The sequence below is a fragment of the Rattus norvegicus genome, chromosome 20 (assembly GCF_036323735.1).
Source record: "Rattus norvegicus strain BN/NHsdMcwi chromosome 20, GRCr8, whole genome shotgun sequence".
Lineage (NCBI taxonomy): Eukaryota > Metazoa > Chordata > Mammalia > Rodentia > Muridae > Rattus > Rattus norvegicus.
Window position 1 is genome coordinate 48,403,306 of NC_086038.1, and position 20,617 is coordinate 48,423,922.

Below are 20,617 nucleotides of genomic sequence, written 5' to 3' on the forward strand. Positions count from 1 at the left end.
TGGGCTCAATTCCCTCAAAAAGAAAGGGTTAAAAAGCATCCACAATAGGGTTGGTGAGACAGCTGCATTCTGAGGGTAGCGGTGAAATACATTGTACTTCCTCCTGCCCCGGTTATCAGTCTTGCACGTCCAGTGTTTCACACTGAGGTGGTGTTGGTATCACAGTGTGTGTATTCAAGTATCCATTATGTAATTTAACAATCCCAACCATGAGAGTCGTGACCGCAGTCGTAACCCGCCATCTCGGGTTATAGAGATAACTGGGTGTTCGGCTCACACCTTGTCTCTCTCCTTTTAGTCCACCTCCTTCCTCCCACTGAAACCTGCTTCCAAACAAACTCTCTTTCTTCTTTTAGATCATCTTCTTGTTCTTGGTTTTTTATTTATTTGTTGAGCTCCACTGGGTTTCATGGAGGCCGCCTGCATGAGCGTGGGTAGGGAGTTATTACTTGGAGCAGGGATAAGTTATCTTCTCGATGACTACACCGCTAAAGAACATGACACTCTTCCCCAGCAGCCATTAGCTGCCGCGGGCCTCTCAGGAAGGGGTGGAGGAAGCCTCTCGGGCCCCGCCCCCGTCCGTGATGGAATATTGACGACCCAGCCTTTTATGGGTCTCCTGCAGGAAACCGCACCTGCAGTGAGTTCCTAGGTGTGGCACTCCCATCCACTCGTCTTTTCCGCCCTCTTCCTTGTCTCCTGAGTCTTGCAGGTGGGGGCAGTATGACAGATGTCCCATTAGGACTGAGCATGCAACAGCCACTCACAGCACTTCCCTGGGTTAGGAGTCAGGATTAACTGCCACTCACTGCAGGCTTTTCCGAGGAAGGCTGAGAGCAGCACCGGTCCGTGGATATAAACATAAATAATTCTAACAGACTCCGATGTGTCCACTGACAGGCTTTACAGTAGCGAACATGAGTTCACTCCTTTGAGGAACAGGCCTCTACACCAGTCAGAGTGGCTGGTTACCCCATAATTCCATGCTGCATACATCTGATAAATTTATTATAAGACTGTTATAATTACCCTGTTCTAATATCTATTTTCGCCAATCTCTTATGGTGCCTGCCGAGTTCATGGGGTGGTATCTGTAGGGCTTGGTGCTTGTCACACATTCCGGATTCCACTGCAGTGTTGAATGTGTCCTTCCCCTTGGGGTGCCACTTACTGCATTTTCCCATCAGCTCACCTAACATTACCTGTTGTCTGTTTTTGTTACTTTAAGGCTACATTTCTATCATAGGTTTCATAAGTTACCAGAGAGGTGGAAACAACTTTTGAAAGTCAAAAATGAAGGGGTTGAGGATTTAGCTCAGTGGTAGAGTGCTTGCCTAGCAAGCGCAAGGCCCTGGCTTCAGTCCCCAGCTCCGGAAAAAAAGAACAAAAAAAAAAAAAAAAAAAAAAAGTCAAGAATGCTGCCCCACCCACCCACTGCTCATGCCTACTTCGCTATTCTTCACACCAAACTGCATCTCTAGCCCTTGGTGTTTTCACTGCATAAGCCAAGCTAGCCTCAAACATGATCCTTCCCCCCAGTATAAAGAGTGCTGAAATTAGAGGTTTCCTGTTTGACACAGAGTAGCTCAGGCTGGCCTGGGACTCACTATGTAGCCCAGTAACTCAAATTCATAGCAATCCTTCTGCCTCAGCGTCCCCAAATGCTATGATTGGAGGTGTGAGCCACCACACCGCACCTGGCTTAAGACAATTTCAGAGAATACATTTTCTCTGAGTTCAAGGTCAGTCAGAGTGACATGGGACCATGTGGCCAGACAGACACACACAGATACACACATGCACAGAGAGGGAGAGGACACAGCAAACACGTGTGCACAGTGATCTGACAATACTTAGATAGAAGTGCACTCACCTTGTGAGTCTAAGCTCTTGTATCTGACCTCAGCTGCACGTGGCCCAGGCCTGTTGGTGCACACCTCACAACCTGATCCTAGTACTTGGAAGGTAAAGACTGAAGGGTGAGAAGTTCAAAGCCATCCTTAGCTACAAACCAAAAACAAACAAGAAAAAACAATTTATGTCATCATAATGTCACCAGTGCCACGTCACTGGAAATGTTCCAGCAGAGTTGAATGGCATCCTGAGTAGGAGCTTAGCTGGACCTCTCTGAAATCAGATGAAAGGGTGTTTAGCTGTGCCAGCAATGGGAAAGGGAGAACAGTAATGGCACGATGGCTTAGCTCACACGCTGTGAGGTAAATAGAGCACACAGTTTGAGTGAGTAGGGACAGGGCCCGTTATTACGCAGAGGGTATGATTGGATGATCTCACTCACCGGTGTCTCCCACTCCTTGTTATACACTTGGATGCTTGAAGGCAGTCACAAGTGTGGAAGAGTTTCCCTAGAAACATGGTGTCTGAGTTCCTGCTGAAGCACAGTCAAGACGACACACACACACACACACACACACACACACGCACACACAGGCACACACATGCACACAGACACACACACACAAGAGCACACACACACATGCACACACACATTCGTAGTTTGGTCGTGGCCTAAGATTGAGATAATCTAAATGCTCATACATACAGTAGTAATTTGTGGTTTTGAAATTACTCATCATGGCCGTTCTCATTTTGTTATTACAGTGGCTATCTTTTCCTTATTAGTGTGTCCAGTTTGGACAAATTCTACAAATATTTAAAACATAAATATTTTTTGTTATATGGTTTTGAGATATTTTACCTCAAGTCTGTGTTTATTAGTCTCAGCATACATTTTGCTATTAATTTCTTGTATATTTTTAACTACCAACACTTATCTGCTGTCTTCTTTATGGCTTCCCAACATTCTGTCACAAGACTTTTTCCAAGAATGTTTTCCAAGTGCCTGTCATGTGGTTTGGAATTGTGTGCGTCCTTCATGACTGCACTGATTAGGGTTTGTTTGTTTGTTTGCTTCTGAGTCAGGGTCTTGGTGTGTATGCCGAGCTAGCTGGAATGCCTCTGCTTCTTGAGCACAGGGAGCAAAGGCATGTACACAAAAGGTGTACATGTGTGTCGATTCGTGCATTTGAGCACAAGTGTCTGTGGTCTAGGCCAGAGAGAGCGTCAGGTCCCTCAGAGCTGGAGTTGTGGGTCAATGGAACTGGGTTTTTGTGAGAGCAGTATGGCCGAGCCCTCTCTACAGCCTGCTGGTGTCTTTCACTATGTTCCTCTATTTTCCCCCTTTCCATCAGCAGGCGTGTGCTTCTCTCCCCAGGCAGACCTCATAAAGTTACTAAGACACTAGATGTGATCGATGAAAATGGAGGACACGGCTTTAGATGCCACTTAGGAGAAGGTCACTCACGGATATCTTCCAGTACATAGAAACTTCTTTCTAAAAACATTTGTCCTAAGTTAGTGTGTTATATTTCACATCTAGATGATGAATTTATCTTAATATGTATTTATTCAGGTTATGAAGTAGTTTATCCTTCAACTGGCGGCCAGTAGTCCCAACATCATTTGTTAAAAATGTAGGTAGGTAGGTAGATAGGTAGGTAGGTAGGTAGATAGATAGATAGATAGATAGATAGATAGATAGATAGATAGATAGATAGATTAAAAAATCTATCTTTTCTGTAAGGATTTGAAATGTTATCTTGGTCAAGAACATTTTTTCAAATATATTTGGCTTTTTCTTCATTCCACCAAGTAGTGTACATTTGTCAGTTGTGCTATTATATCGTACATTTTAAAGTACAGCCCAGTGATTGCCTAGCACTAGCAAGGTCCCAGGTTCAGGTCATTGAACTGGAGAACACACACACACACACACACTCATATACACTCACACACACACACTCATATACACTCATACACACTAACATACACTCATACTCATACACACAGTCATATACACTCACACACACTCATACACACACTGATACACACACACACACAGAGCTGCAGATGTAACTTCATAACAAGTTTTAAAATCTAAATCTAATTTTATTTTTTCTGAACTCTTCTTTTTAATTTTTAATTTATTCTTCCTAAGGGATTATAAAAAAAGTTTTCTTTTTTTTTAGTGGTATTTTTTAACTTTTTTTCTTTTATTGTATATTTTTTTATTTACATTTTAAATGTTATCCACTTTCCAGGTTTCCCCTCCAGAAACCCGCTATCCCATGGGGCTTCAAAGCTAAATCCAGGTCCTCTGTAAGAACAACAAACACTCTTAACCACTGAATCTCTTTAGTCCTAAACTTTTAGTTTTTGAATTGTATTATTATTTGAAAATTAATTTTTCTCCCTTTCTGATTCTTCTTGCTCAATATCACAGTACTTTTTATATTAATCTCTTTCTCTTACATGGAAACCCACAAATGGATACTACACACACACACACACACACACACACACACACACACACACACACACAAATAAATAAATAAAAATGAAAGATTCCTTTCCGCACTCGTTCTGAGCATTTTTTCTTACTTCTGTTACATGTAGAATCCTTTTTGTTGGTTGGTTGGTTGGCTAGGTTTTTTTTTTAATCGAGTATTTTAAATATTTACATTTTAAATGTTATCCCTTTTCCCAGTACCCCACTTCCATTTACCCCTCCTTGATTCTATGAGGGTGCTCCCTCACCCACCCACCCACTCCTTCCCACCTCCCTGCCCTGACCTTCTCCTACACTGGGGAATGAGCCTTGGCAAGACCAAGGGCTTCTCCTCCCATTGATGCCCAACAAGGCCATCCTCTGCTACACATGTGGCTGGAGCCATAGGTCCATCCCTGTGCACTCTTGGGAAGGTGGTTTAGTCCCTGGGAGCTCTGGGGAGTTTGGTTGGTTAATATTGTTGTTCTTCCTATGGGATTGCAAACCCCTTCAACTCCTTCAGTCCTTTTTCTAACTCCTCCAATGGGGACCCTGTTCTCAGTTTACTGGTTGGCTGCGAGCATTCGCCTCTGTATTTGTCATGCTCTGGCAGAGCCTCTCAGGAAACAGCTCTATCAGGCTCCTATAAGCATGCACTTCTTGACATCTGAAATTTTGTCTGGGTTTGGTGGCTGTACGTATATGAGCTGGAGCCCCAGGTGGGGCAGTCTCTGAATGCCCTTTCCTTCAGTCTCTGCTCCAAACTTTGTCTCCATGTTTCCTCCCATGAGTATTTTTGTTCCCCCTTCTAAGGAGTAAAGCATTTGCACTTTGGTTGTCCTTCTTCTTGAGCATCATGTGGTCTGTACATTGTATCTTGGGTATTCTGAGCTTTTGGGCTAATATCCACTTATCACTGAGTGCATACCATGTGTGTTCTTTAGTGACTGGGTTGCCTCACTCAGGATGATATTTTCTAGTTCCATCCATTTGCCCAAGAATTTCATGAAGTCATTATAAAAACCCTTTTCAAATTAAAACAAAAATGTTTTAGGATTCAAGTAAAATGACTCTAAGTAAATGACTCTGGCCTGCCATTTTACTTTCAGAGAGACCCCAAATCTTGTACCCGTTGTGTTTTGGGTTTTGATGAGTTTGCTATTGATACGCAAAGAGCCCAGGCTTTGAACCCGGTGCCCTGGGCTCCAGTCCAGCTGCAGGCGAGCAGCAGCAACTCAGCCTGTCAGTCGAGCCCCCTTCTGGACTGGAGCTGCCGCTCACCTTGATGAGCTGTTGTTTGAAAGAACAGTTTATTTGCTAATCAGCCGAGCCACTCCTACAAAAAGTATTTTACACATGGTGCTCAGCATATAGTAATGGCTGGCTGAAAGTAACTCATTGTATACGTGCACCCATAATCACCATGAGCCATTTTTTTTTTTTTGGTTCTTTTTTTTTCCGGAGCTGGGGACCGAACCCAGGGCCTTGCGCTTCCTAGGTAAGCGCTCTACCACTGAGCTAAATCCCCAGCCCCTACCACGAGCCATTTTTAAATAGGACTTTCGTGGTCTTTTCAGAGGAAATGACCTAGGGTGGCATTTACTTCAAAGTCCTGTGGAAGGAGAGCGAGCGTGTGCTGTGACTGAGGCTTGAGTGCGTGGGGCTAACCATTTTGAAAGCTGCTTAGGAGGCCCTGGTGCAGTGTTTTCCACTTGTGTGTCTGAAAGTTCCTCAAGTAAAAGTGTCTTATTTCTTAAATACTAAACACGAGAGCACGTAAGCATTTAGGTAGAGGACGACACAAATGCTGACTGTACCATTCCATATCTTTGAAGACTCCGGAAACAAAGGAATGGAAGAAGAGATAGGAGAATACAGAAGAAAACAGGGAATTACAAAAGAGAGCTTATTGTCTTCTAATCTCTCCATATGGTGAAGTACTGGCTGTCCTATTTTAATGCGGGCTTAAGTCTAAAGCATATAGAGACTTCGAGTTTCTGTAAAGAACAACCTTTAATTCAACTGTTCAGCGGCAGCTGTGTGCCTATGGTGGCGTCACTGTTGTACTTGGGAGGTGATAATTGGAGGTTAATTGACCCCTGAGGACTTACCACAGGGTCTCCATAAGCCTGACTTTAGTGTATATCCCCGCTTCCCCTTTGAAATCAATTGACAGCAGTCCTGCAGCCTTTCCAAAGCTGTTGCTAAGTAACAAGTTGGTCGTTTAACAAAAACTACATAGGCTGTGTATGAAAGTCGATAGATAATTAAAATGTAGAAATGCAAGGGTATGGGGAGTGATTGCGATGTCTTCAAAGACCTTTACGTACAGAAGGAGTTAATTCTAGGAAAGTGGGAAAAACTTCACTTAAAACTGGCATAGAGCCCATTATTATCGTCACCATCATTGAGACAGAGTCTCCCTATGTAGCCGTGGCAGAGACCCTCCTGCTTCAGCTGGCTTCAGGGTGGCACCACCACACCTGGCTAACGCTGAGTTCTAAATATTCAGACGGTGCAAGCGCAGGGACTGAAGTTCAATCCCTGGAATCCAGGAAAAAAGCCATCGTGGTGGCATTCCTCTGCAATCCCAGTGAGATGGCAGGAGCACTGTCAGAAGTTCAAGGCCAGCCAGGGGGAGCAAGCAAAGACTCAGGAACTCCACAGGGGACCATGCCTAAAGACAAGCAGACGGAGGAAGACAGAAGGGCAGAACCAACTCCCCAAACGTTGCACTTTGACATCCCATGGCCCGAGTGCACATGCGCACACACTAGATCAAAAGAGGTGCTTTAAACAAAAACGGACCAGTTCCTCGCCCTAAGGTGGCAGATGTGTTTGTCATGTCTCTGGCTATGTGAAATGAGCGAGGCGTTTCCCTGCCAACAATAACGCGGAGCCGTCTCCAAGAGGACAGTGTTAGTTGTAAGAAACAAGAGCGTAGGAAGACGAGCATAACTGTTGGCCATTTTTGGCACTTTTTTTTTTTTTTGACCATGTCTCTTAGGAATGGGTTAGGCTAACTCTGACAGTGGCTTTAAGAGTGTGGTATTGTGGGGTTGGGGATTTAGCTCAGTGGCAGAGCGCTTGCCTAGCAAGTGGAAGGCCCTGGGTTCGGTCCCCAGCTCCGAAAAAAAGAAAAAAAAAAGTGTGGTATTGATTTATCTCACAGACAAGTCAGGTTGCTGAGAGTGGAGCTCATGGTGAAGCATTTGTCTGGGACCTGCAGGTCCTGGGCTCACCCAGCACAGGGCAGGGGTGGAGAGAGGGGCTACCTAGAAACAAAGAGGATAAAAACGAGGAATCTAGCGGTAACTCCGAGAGAGAGCCCAAGCTTTCCTTTCTTCTTCTTCTGCCTCCCTCAGATTGGGAGCTGCATTAGATCCCTATCTTAGTTACCGTTTTATGCTGTGAGCAGACACCATGACCAAGGACAACATTTCATTGGGCTGGCTTACAGTTCAGAGGTTCAGTCCATTATCATCACATGGGAAGCATGGCACGGTGCTGGATTGGCAGGGAGCAACGCTGGGCCTGCCTTGAGCTTCTGAAACCTCAGAAGCGAGCCAGCGACATAGAGACCTTCTCTAGTAAGGCCACACCTATTCCAACAAGGCCACGCCTCCTAATAGTAACACTTTCTATGGGGCCCAAGTGGACCAATTACATTCAAAGTACCACAATCCCCAAGTCTCCACTGAGTCTCTAAGAACTTGGGTTATAGTCTAGATGGTTCAGCCCCACGTGTTAAAGGGACACAACATCTAGATCAATCTGTTTCCTCATTCTGAGAGTTAGTAGAGTTTTTCAGAAACCCCACTTGGACACCTGCACACATCTCTGCCTAGATTTGTGCTGTGATCACAGAGCTGCACCAGCTGCTGAAGGGATCTTTCGGGTTTTGTTGGTTTTGAGATGCCATCCATCCTAGATGGCCAAGGCTAAGGCGTTAGAGGATGAGAGGAGGAGGATCTTCCTGCCTTCACCTTCCAAGTGCTGTGATCAAAGGCCACCTTGCCAGCTGACGAGGGTCTTTTCAAAGGCGCACATGGCTATTTCAGACAAAGAAGCTTCGGTACAGTAAGGAGGTCAGGGAAGCAGATAACTAACAACGTCTGCTATTCGCACTTCTCAAATGGAGAGGTGCTGCACTGGTGTGGGAAAGCCGTGGTCGCAAGCTCTCTAGACCCAACACACTCTCACAGTTGTCCCCCAGATGTACTCACTGACTATTGAGCCTTGGAAGTATCTTGTATGCTGGTGCGCATGCACTTCCGTAAAGTCACTCACCAGTTCCCTTCAGTGTCAGAATCACTTCCTTGCTCTGATCACCTTCTGTAAGTGGATTGGTTTGGGTTTTGTTGTCATTGTTGTTTGGGGGTTGGGAGTCCTGGGAAGGGTTGAGTCTGCTCTCATATCATACCATTGGCTTGCTTGGATTTTACTCTGCACCCAGGCTGGTCTAGAGCTCATAATAGCCAGGACTGTCCTGCAAGTCAGAGTCACCGTGATCCTCATGACCACCACCATGCCCAGCTTATTTACTTATTACCCCTTTCTAGTCAAGGCTAAGCAGGAAGGAGGGGTAACTAAGAGGTGTGTGTGTGTGCGCGCGCGCGTGTGTGTTGTGTGTGTGTACATATAGAATGGCATGGTGACTTTTATTTAAGGTAAGTTTTACATCTAATATACTCAGAGCTTAGCTGAATTGCTTTGGGTACCTAAAAAGGAATATGATACTAAGAAGCAAATTCCCTTAGACTGCTTCACCCTGGTACTGCTTCCGGGTGGCCACTACATTGCGCATTTGCACAGTGTGATCCAGAGCTGCTCATCTGGTAAAATCTGAGAGGTCAAGAGCACAGCCCTAGATGGTAATTACAGAGCAGGTTCACAGATGACCGACGCTCCATTCCTAGTCCTACAGAAAGCAAGCGGGGACCAGTAAGAGCAGTAGCTTTCTCTTCAACAGTTGCCTGCTGGTCTAAGTACTGAGAAACAGCCACATAACCAGAACCTGACTCTGGGAAGCTGAGAACTGGAAGAAACCTGGTCTCTGGTCTCCTCACTTCCTGTCAGCGATGACTTACTTGGGCATGCAAAGAGCTCATCTCTGGGCTATCTTGTGAGGTCGGCTACAGGAAATTATTTTCAAGCTGTTGTTGATTAGGATAAATCTATTGATTTGGTTCTAACAAAAGGATTGGGGAAAACTTGATTAACTTTCCCACTTGCTTTGAACAAAAATAGGCAAGCTTGGGGCTGGAAAGACAGCTGAGCATGTCTCATCAAGAGCCTTTACTGCTCTTCCCAGGGACCCAGGGTTGGTTCCTAGCATTCATCCATGTGGGGATCTCACAAGCATCTCTAACTGCAGCTCCATGGGGTCTGAGGCTGTGTTCTGGACACCGCAGGTGTCTGCACTCACAAAACGGCTGCCTAGAGCCAGCACTCAGGAGGCAGAGAAGGGCTGATGTGTATATTTCCAGGACAGCCAAGGTTACATAGTGAAAACCTGTCCAGAGGGAGCAGGGGCGGGGGGGGGGCTCAATTTTTTGAGACAATCTTGCTCTTCTCCAATGCCTCTTATGAAAGCTCTTCCTTCATGGTGCTTGGCAGGAATGTTGAAGGCTGGGTGAGCAAGGTGGGCATGTCCCACGGCTGCATACTTTAATGGTTGTGGCTTCCCCTCCTCCGTTTACATTGTCATTGGTCACCATGACGTATAACCAGCTATGGGTTACACTTCTGTCCTTTCTCAACCTCCTGCTCCCTGCGCCTGCTGTAAGAAGCAGGCAAATACGCCGCACAGCAAGAGTGCTCACTAAGTGATGGCTACACTACGCGGTGATTTTCACTTAGTTATCACTGCCATTGTGATGAGGGAGCGTTTAAAGGTTCTTATTCATTCAGTGGGTGCTGTCTATTACTATGGACGTCTTTATCAAAGCCGTAGCTGCCCATTGGCACACTTGGGATAATTCTAAACACCTCGCCCTTCGCAGGTTGAGCTGTTACCTTCTTGGTAAGTTAAACTGCGTGAGAGACTTAACCTAAATGTGTAAGCCTTATGACTGCCGTACTTTTTTATAATTTCATTGTGCAGTGTCTGTCAAATGTGGCATACATAAACTGTAAAAATTCTTCTATTAATTCTTTTGGTGTTTTTTGAGACAGGGTCTCTCTGTCTCCCTGGCTACATAAATACTTGCTATGTAAGCCAGGCTGGCCTTGAGCTCACAGCGATCTGTCTGTCTCTGCCTCCCAAATGCTAGGACTAAAGACAGGTGCCAACAAGCCTGAATTTATGAACTTTGATTATTTCATATGTGCATACAATGTATTTTCAGTCATGTCCACTCCCCAAGCCTCCCCGTAGCTCCTCACAGATCTTACCCCACCCGACTTTTGTTTTGGTTCCTTTTTTTTCTTTCTCTTTTTAGGAAATGGCTTTATAAAAATAGAAAGTATTTGCAAGATAGCAGCACATTTTTTAAGATTTATTTTCACTTAATGTGTTTGTCTATGCGAGTTTATGCCGTGTATATAGGGCTGCGCCCAGAGTCGGGAAGAGGGTGTCAGATCCTCCTCGTTTGTGAGCTGCAGCTGGCCCTCTGGAAGAACAGGAAACACTCTGACCACCGAACTGTGTTTCCAGCCCCATCATAAAATGTTTAATCCCTTTCTTAGTCACTTCTTTTAGAAGATGGTTTTATAACTTAGCTCCAGAGGGCAGCAAGATAGCTGGGCAGGTAAAGAAGGGTTGCTGGAGACCAGGAGCTATGGGGGAGCCTGGATATTGTATAGTAATACACGCCATCTCTTAGGAGAGCAATCTCACTGGTCCTTAGCGATTCTGAGGTCCAGCTGGGCTCCTGCTGTCAGAACTGCCTACTCTACAAGCAAGAAATGCTGGGTTAGGGCCCAGTCCTAGTGCCTACAAGCAGCTTCCTGACTGGCCGTTCTCTGTAACACTTGCTCTGCCCTCTGAGCTGCCGCCCTCTTCTGTGAGAATTGGTTCGTGCTTAGAGCAATGTAGTATGCTGTTGCTTTTTAATTTTATTTAGAATTTTTTACACTATATTTTGACCATATTCTTCCACACACAACTTTCCTTTCTCTCTTAAAAAAAAAAAAAAAACAAAAACAAAAACAACAAAATATGAAAATTAAAACAAACTAAAAAAGTTAAGTTGGTAGGACAAAAAAATACTAAAACCAGCCCCCTGGAGTCTGCTTTATTGGTCAGCTACTCTGTGTGGGGTCTGCCCTGGAGTACGGCTGATACACCCAGCCACACTCCGCTGGTCGCTTGCTGAGTTAGCCCCTGTGAAGGTGAAAGGAGAGAGCCTCTTTCCCGGAAGTTGTCCTACCTTGACATCCATGATGTGGCTTGCACTGTCGCCTAATAACAATAACAGGAAAATCATAATTTTCCCTTCTCATCAGGGATCAACTCAAAATAGTCACATGGCTGGGCTCACATCCATGTCTACTTCCCCTTCTCGGCCCTGGGACCCTGCGTGCTAGAACCTGTGCACTGTGTTGTGCGCTGTCCCAGTCCCTGAGCCCGTGTGTAGCATCCTCTTGTCTCTGGAGGGCACTGTTTCCTACGGCTGGCTTTTCTCATCCTCCTTCCTGTGGACCTACCTCTGAGCCTTGAGGGGAAGGCGGTGGTGGCGACACCCCATGGCTCTGCCCATCATGGTCCCGTGGTGGCACTGTGTTAGCTCCCATCTACTGCAGGAAGCTCCTCTGAGGAAGGTCGAGCAATGCCCTGAGGTTTGTCTGCTGTTGTACACAAGACTGGGTGTTCAGAAGCTGCTTAGCCCAGACTCATACAAGTTCCCTAAAGCTCTTGGGGACTTTGACGACTTCACGTTGTAAGAGCCGCGTCTGTGGCTCTTCACAAGCAAACCTCGAGTCTGTGGCTCTTTACAAGCAAAGCTGTGGACTTTGGATGAGAGTGGAGCTCTGGAGTTATCCCCAAAACCCAAAGCACTCGTGTGTGGGAGTGAGAGGCCTCACCACAGCCATCCGCAGTGTTCAGATTGGTTTAAGGACAGTCTCTGTGACCCCCACTAATCTCAAGCTCACTGTGTCACTGAGAATGATCTTGAACTGCTGCTCTTCTGCCTACAGCTGCCAAACCCTAGAATTCTAGGTATATACTTATACCCCACCCAGCTCGCACCTACTACTACTGCTGCTGCTGCTGCTACTACTACTACTACTACTACTACTACTACCACTACCACTACCACTACTACTACCATTACAAGCAAGCCACCGTGTGTGTGGAGTCAGCAGACACCTTTTAGGGAATGTTCTCTCCTTTTACCTTCACATGGATTCTGGGAATCAAACTCAGGCTTTGCCTGTTGAGTTGGCCCACTTTTTTTTGTTTTGTTTTGTTTTGTTTTGTTTTTTTTGTTTTCTGTTTCTTTGTTTGAGACAGTTTCAATGCCTGGCTGTCCTGGCACTTGCTCTGTAGAGCAGAAATCTTACTGTTAAGTGAGGAAGAACTGTGCACGGAGAGCAAGGTATCTCAACGAAACTGGGAAGGTGGCACTCGTGGCCACCATCTCTCCGAGACAGTGACTCGTAGGGTGGAATAAGGAGGATTACAGAGACTGGTCAGTCAACAAAGAGACTCTAAACGCTTTATTAGAAAGTGGGCCCCTTCTCTTCCAAAGTCACGTATGCATGGTTTAATTTTTGAGAACCGAGTCCTGGTACTGGTCATAAGGTGATATATACTTGACATTCACACAAACCTTTTCTTTATGTTTTAGTCAAAGAAATTTGGCAGAGATCACAGAACTTATACATACTGCTCTCCTGGTGCATCGTGGGATAGTAAACCTAAGCGAATTACAGTCTTCTGATGGACCACTGAAAGACATGAAGTTTGGAAACAAGATAGCTGTCCTGAGTGGAGACTTCCTCCTAGCAAACGCCTGTAATGGACTAGCTCTTCTACAGAACACCAAGGTAAAACTGAGGGCTCCCTTGTGCCCTCGTGGCCCCCATGTGTCCTCTGCTCAGCTCCTCCATGGGATGCTCACTGAAACTGATGATGGTGATCTTGGCAGTGTCAGCATGAGGGAAGAGGTGATGCTAGGAAATGCTTTTGAAGAACAGGTGTGGCGGCATGCATTCCGAGGCTGATCCTGAGTTCAAGGCCAGCCTGGGCCTCAGAGCCAGACCTGTCTTCAAACAAACAAACAAACAAACACACACACACATACACACACACACACACACACACACACACACGGATGAGACAGGAGGATTATCACAAGTTCAGGTCTCTTGAGTGAGCCAAGAGTAAAAATTCAAATATAAATCTGAAATAAGAGCAGGCTGAGGATGTAGCTCAGGGGTAGAGTGGTACAAGGATGGTAGGAAGGAAAAAGAGAGGCAGGGGAGGTGGTGGGGGGAGGAGCAACTGAAACCGCCCAAGGCCTTTGAACTGTTCTAAAATATTTATCTGAGTAATATATTTTGGAATGGGAAAAATTGATGTGTAGGTATGTAGACTTATTTGTAAGAGTAAAAAGTTAGATCAAATGTCAAATAAGGAAGAGATTAAGCAATGTATCTAAATGTATGTTATGTAGGCATTAAAATTTTGTGAAAAGTGTTAAATAGCAGAGAAAAGTATCCACATCATAATAAGTGCTTGCAAAAATAAGATTACAAAACAACTTATACATATTAAGCAAGTCCTTACCTGTGTTACAAAAAGAATCCCCAAATATAAAGGAATGAATGAACAACAAGAAAAATACATCAGAATGTTAATTATGTCACTGCTTTGTGAGTATAGATAGTCTCGGTTATAGTTTTGTTTGTTTGAGACAAAGTTTCACTGTGCGTCCTCAAATCTGTAGTGACTCTCTGGGCTCAGACTCCTAAGTGTGCGGAGGAAGAGCACTGTGGGAGTTTGCTGGCCGCTGGCCTATCTCCCGGTTCGCTGAAGGGCTCGGTGTGCTCATGGGCTTGAACTCGTGATGATCTTCTGAAATGATGAGATCACAATCACATCTCACCAATGCCCAGCCTTAAAAATGTACTGCTTAGGGAGCTAGAGGCCCAGAGCGATGGCTCAGTGGTTAAGAGCACTGGCTGCCCTTCCAAAGGACCCAGGTTCAATACCCAGCCTCCATGTGGCGGCTAAAAACAGTCTGTAACTTCAGCTCCAGGCAGTCCAGTGCCAGTGCCCTTTTCTGGCATCTGTGGTCGCTGCTGGTGAAGAGATGGGTGTGGTAGGAAGAAAGAGAGGCGGTAGGAGGAGGAAGAGAGGAGGAGGAGGGAGAGAGGGAGGGAGGGAGGAGGGGAAGAGATAGGGAGGGAGGGGGTACAGACAAAACAAGAGTGTCAGTAATACAGAACTAGACATGACTGAGAAACAAACTAGACTCCGTGACTGTGCATGAAGAGTCATTGTGAGCCGGGCGGATGGCAGACACCTTTAATCTCAGCACCTGAGAGGCAGAGCAAACAGATCTCTAGGACCTGAAGAGCATGGTAGTCTACAGAGCAGATTCCAGGCCAGCCAGAGCCTGCCTCACATTAGCTATTTTAACTGTTTAGAGTATGGACGTAGATAATGCAGTGTCTGTACTTTATGACATTTTTCTGAGGCTTGTAAGATCCTTCTGTGTACATCTCATTGGCCGGAATTTAATGGCTTGTTCACCCTCTCATGGAAGGAGGCTAAGAATGTGTCCTATATGGTGGGTGTCCAGACAGGAGTCTAAAAGACTGTAGATGCTGGGACAGTAGCATCCCGCTCTACACGTCTATCACAGTTTTGCACTTTAGGGTAGAGCCTCATTCATGAGCTATATTAGTTAGGGTTCCATTGCTGTGAACAGACACCACGGCCAAAGCAACTCTTCTAAAGGCCAACATTTAATTAGGGCTGCCTTACGGGTTCAGAGGTTCAGTCCATTATCATCATGGCAGGAACATGGCAGCATCAGGCAGATATGGTGCTGAAGAACTGAGCGTTCTGTATCATGACCCAAGACCATAGCAGGAGACTGACTGTCTTCTGCAGGCAGCTAGGAGAACAGTCTCTTCCACCCTGAAAGGCGCTTAAGAGCCCACCCCCACAGTGACACACTTCCTCCAACAAGGCCACACCCACCACATCTCCTAATTCCTGGGTCGAGCCTCTTTCAAGATATGTCCACGGCTTTTAAAAGAGAAAATAGTACGATCATGCTGAATGTCTCTTCTGCCTGTGTGGGGAACAGGACTTACATTCATGAAACAGATTAAGAGGCTCAGACCTCCTTCCAGGTAAGCTAACCTTCTTGCTTGCTTGCTGGCTTGCTTGCTCGCTCGCTCTCTCGCTCTCGCTCTCAGACTCCTCTCTCCTCTCTCTGCATCATGCACTTGGTTGGGTCTCCCTAATTTAACCACTAGGATCCTCATGTTAAGGCAAGAGCAAATCTTTGATTGTCCCTGGGAGTCCCTGGCCCTACGGTCTGTCTTGCCTTTCTGCCAGACCTTCTTGGTCTATGAGAAGTACGGACCTTACTTGGAGAAGGGAAAGCCTCCGAAGGTGAAAGTTTGGCAGAGATTTGTGGGTTTGTTGGGGTGCACATGGTAACCTGTAGGCATAAACAGTGACCTCTATGGATTAGACCCAAATACCTGAGGGGAGGAAGTGTTGTAGGTGTGCTACTTACACGCACCCCTTTCTGTGTTTGGGGATTAACCCCAGGCCTGACAGTCTTACGTTGGAAAAGCCGCCAAGGCTCCTAGCTTTCAGACAGGTTTCCCCTGTCTCCCTTTCATGGCCAGATGAGTTTCCCGGCACTGTTCTTCGCTCCTGGGTGACCCCAGGGTTTCCTACATGACGGTCAAGCAAACACTACTGATGCTATCCCGGCGGCGCTGTGCTGTCTTCGGGAAGTGTGGCAGTGGCTTTATGTGAAAGCACAGTCATGCCGTAGGGAGGTTCACAATGTTTAAGCTGCTTCCTCTTGTGGGGATAATATTTAAAGCATTCTCTTCCCCTAACCAGCTTGTGTCAGTCACACATTCTTTCTTTCACTGTGGTCCAAATTCAGTAAAGATGGAGGTTTTATTACCATCAGAATCAAATCCGATTCACAGCCTGTGAAATCTGCTCGTGGTGTTTAGCATTCAAAGGCATCAGCATACATGTTCCAGAACCTAAGACCTCCACCATCTGCTCCATTAGACACCGGATTTCAGCAGCTCTACTTGATTTACAAAGACAGGACCAGGAAAGAATAAAAGGCAGCCTGGGCGTGTTTGGCAGCAGTGCCTGAGAAAGGAGAATGGCCTGGACCCTCCCTGTGGGAGCCCCGACCTCCACCGCCTCTGCACACATTGCTCGTTACACTTGCTCCGTATCGAGCCCTGGCAGCCGAAAATCCCTTCTCAGACAACTCCATCTCTTTCTGAACTTGGTGGTTCTGCATCCCTCGTGTTCATAGCAACCCTGGGTCTTCCTCACCGTGCCCTTCCGAGGGTCCTCACAGTTCTACATACTAACCCTGGGTCTTCCTCACCGTGCCCTTCAGAGGGTCCTCACAGTTCTACATACCAACCCTGGGTCGTCCTCACCATGCCCTTCAGAGGGTCCTCACAGTTCTACATACCAACCCTGGGTCATCCTCACCATGCCCTTCAGGGGTCCTCACAGTTCTTCATACCAACCCTGGGTCGTCCTCACCGTGCCCTTCAGAGGGTCCTCACAGTTCTTCATACCAACCCTGGGTCGTCCTCACCGTGCCCTTCATGGGTCCTCACAGTTCTACATACCAACCCTGGGTCGCCTCACCGTGCCCTTCAGAGGGTCCTCACAGTTCTACATACCAACCCTGGGTCGGCCTCACCATGCCCTTCAGAGGGTCCTCACAGTTCTTCATACCAACCCTGGGTCGTCCTCACCGTGCCCTTCAGAGGGTCCTCACAGTTCTTCATACCAACCCTGGGTCGTCCTCACCGTGCCCTTCAGGGGTCCTCAGTTCTACATACCAACCCTGGGTTGTCCTCACCGTGCCCTTCCGAGGGTCCTCACAGTTCTACATACCAACCCTGGGTCGGCCTCACCATGCCCTTCAGAGGGTCCTCACAGTTCTTCATACCAACCCTGGGTCGTCCTCACCATGCCCTTCAGAGGGTCCTCACAGTTCTACAGGCTCCATTCCAAAGGTGCATCTACCCCCAACTCATTTTCCTTGAGACCAGAAGCCAGGGAGTCCAGAAGCCATGACTGGTCTCCAGATGTGGACGTTCCTCAGCCCTCGTTTGAGCATAACAGATGCCATCCGAACTGCGTGACAGTGTGGTGACAGCAGAGGCAGTAGGGAAAGTAAGCGTGTGAGGTCCAGTGCTCTCTGGCTGCACCTCCCTGCATGCAGAGCCGGCCCCTTCAGGTCAGTGCTTGCTTCTGTTTTCCTCAGAGTAGTATTTAAAGGAACAGGACTATTTCATAGCAGAGGGCCTATTTTACTAAACTAGATTTACCACAAACATGATTATTATCTTGGTATATCAGACTCTATTTAATTTCCTTTTATAAGAAAAAAATTGCCAACAAAGGCAAAATAAATAAACACTGTAGTGATGAGGGGGCAGGCAGAGCGTGGAGTAGGGCTTCTGTTTGTAATATGTCACTGTTTCACGGTGACAGCCTGCTTTTTTTAAGGGTATATATTTAACTCGATGATTAAAGTTGGCATGTTTGCAGCAGCTCTAATATTTTGTGGCTTATTTATTATACCAGTTTTCTATTTTCTTCTGCTACTGGGTTTGCATACAATCTATATGGTACATTTTTCTCTGTGCCCCTCCAGGGGCACTCTGTTAGCTGAAGGTTGCTGCCGTTGGATGAAATTCAGAACCGTTTTATTATTACCAAGGGTAAAATTAGCAAAGTCAATTATTCTCCCTTTGGCTTCTCCCTAAAGATATCAGGGGTCTTCTAGGTAATTGCCTTAGGTAACACTTAGATTTTTAAACATCTCTGAATTATAGAAAATGGCAGATTAATCCTGAGACAATAGTCTTTTTGTTTTATAAAATAGTCTTAATACAGATGGAGTCAAAAGTACAAATTAACAAGGTTTCGAATTCAAGAGTGACTCTAAAAATCAGTGGTAGGGGGGCTGGGGATTTAGCCCAGTGGTAGAGCGCTTACCTAGGAAGCGCAAGGCCCTGGGTTCGGTCCCCAGCTCCGAAAAAAAAGAACCAAAAAAAAAAAAAATCAGTGGTAGGCCTTCCATTCACTCGGCAGTGGAACTTTTCATTCGAGTACTCACTCCATCATTTAGAGACCTGGACTGAAAACATCTCGTGCCATTGGCATAGTTACTCACATACAGTGTGCTAGAATGATCTTGATCGTGTGCTCAATTCCTGAATCTAAATTTCTAGTTTCGAGCATCAAGTTATTACAGAGATGTGTTAAATATTTAGAGGGAGGACCATAAAATAGGAAAGCACTGTGATTTGTAAAGATGTTTTTCAAAACATATGTGTGATATGTGAAATTATGTGAGTGTCTACCTACCATGTGCATGCTCGAGCCCTTGGAGGCCAGAAGAGGGTATCGAGTCCCCTGAAACTGGACTTAACAGTGGTGATGAGCTGCCATGTGGGTACCAAACCAGGGTCCTCTACAAGGATAACGAGCTCTAGACAGCTGAGCCATCTCGCCAGCGACTGTAACTTCTCATTTGGAAATCCACTACAGGTTTTCTCTGGTATTTATACAGGCTGGATTTGGATTTTAAGATTATGCCAAAGTGCAAATAGGACTTTTTTATTTAAGGACTACTTGTCATTGCTGCTTTTTTTTTTCAGAGAGGGTTATTTTACAGTGATAAGCCTAATACTTAGAGAAATAAATTCACATTGCGTGCATGCGTGCATACACACACACACACATGCACATGCACACACACACTTTTATTAAATGGGCCTATCGCTATTCGTCAGATGAGAGAGTGGGAATCAGGCTGATCCTGTCTGACACCCAAGAGCATGGTTATGATATCACTTTGGGGCTGTTCTATTAAGCATCCGTGAGTTACGTTCCTAAGTAACTGGCAGCACAGATGCACTCCTCAGGAGTGATATATCTCCTTATGTTAATCTTGTCTTCCTACAGGCATAAATATGCTGTTTACAAGGAAGGCTTTTGTTTGTGTAAATATGTTCAATGTATGCATATAAACCTCTCTTTATATGTTTGTGTGCATGTGTATATGTATTTATATAGATTTGTATGTATATGTGTATTTAGGTATGCATTCATGTGGGTATGAGGATAGCGTGTGCACATACATGTAAAGGCTAGCAGCTAATGTCAGTGTCTTCCTCAATTGTTCCTTACTTTATTATTTACATCCTTCCTTCCTTCCTTCCTTCCTTCCTTCCTTCCTTCCTTCCTTCCTTCCAGACAGAGTCTCAGTCTGTCTCCCTTACTGAACTAGAACTTGCTATACAAACAGGTTGGCCTTTTGCCTCCTGGCTTGCCTCCTGGATGCTGGAATTGAAGGCATGGACCAGCATGCCTAGCTTCCACTAAGGTTTTTGAGGCAGGGTCTCCCTGAATCTGCACCCTGGGGATTGGCTGGACTGGCTAACCAGCAAGCCCAGGAGCGTCCCATCCATACCTCCCGTGCTGGGGTGACAGGAATGTGCTGCCACACTGGGGTCTTACATGGGTGTGGAGAGCAAGCCGCATCTGTGCACAGCACCCTTCCTGAGCAGGCCATCTCCTCAGCCTGTACTGAGCAGGCTGCTACTGGGGCTCTTAGTTTGTTTGTTCTCTCTGTTGACATTAACTTAAGGTTTCCCCTTCCCCTGTCATACATTTAATATCGGCCTTTTTAAGGCATTTTCAGATCTTGATCAGTTGTATAGAGTACTTGCAGGTAGGCCCTGGACTTTGCCATCAGTGTTCAGGATCAAGGGCATAAAATGGGCATATGGTAATGTATTTATACCTTTGCTAGCATATGTTACTTATAGAAATTATTTATTGGGATTAGGGGTGCTTTGGGGAGACATTGCCTCATATGGTCCAAGCTCTCCTCAAGCTTGCTTTGTGGCTGAAGTTGGCCTTGAACCCTTGATCCCATCTCTCCATCTCCTGAGGATTATAGGCTCAGCCACCACACACTCGTGCCACCACACACTCAGCCACCACACACTCATGTCACCACACTCAGCCACCACACGCTCAGCCACCACACACTCATGTCACCACACTCA

General features: G+C 46.0%; 1 protein-coding gene and 1 long non-coding RNA gene across 6 annotated transcripts in view; one reads left to right on the forward strand and one right to left on the reverse strand.

Moving 5' to 3' along the window:
* Pdss2 (decaprenyl diphosphate synthase subunit 2) overlaps positions 1-20,617 on the forward strand; it is a 229,059-nt gene that overhangs the window by 111,518 nt on the left and 96,924 nt on the right. For all 5 annotated transcript variants that reach the window (XM_063279333.1, XM_063279331.1, XM_063279332.1 and 2 more), the window contains one exon: positions 13,141-13,339. In XM_063279333.1, the coding sequence (XP_063135403.1) occupies positions 13,141-13,339 (199 nt within the window). The remainder of the gene's footprint in view (positions 1-13,140; positions 13,340-20,617) is intronic.
* LOC102551730 (uncharacterized) overlaps positions 1-20,617 on the reverse strand; it is a 42,902-nt gene that overhangs the window by 8,406 nt on the left and 13,879 nt on the right. Inside the window, exon 2 of the long non-coding RNA XR_597453.4 lies at positions 1,874-2,004. This is a non-coding gene — a long non-coding RNA (uncharacterized LOC102551730). The remainder of the gene's footprint in view (positions 1-1,873; positions 2,005-20,617) is intronic.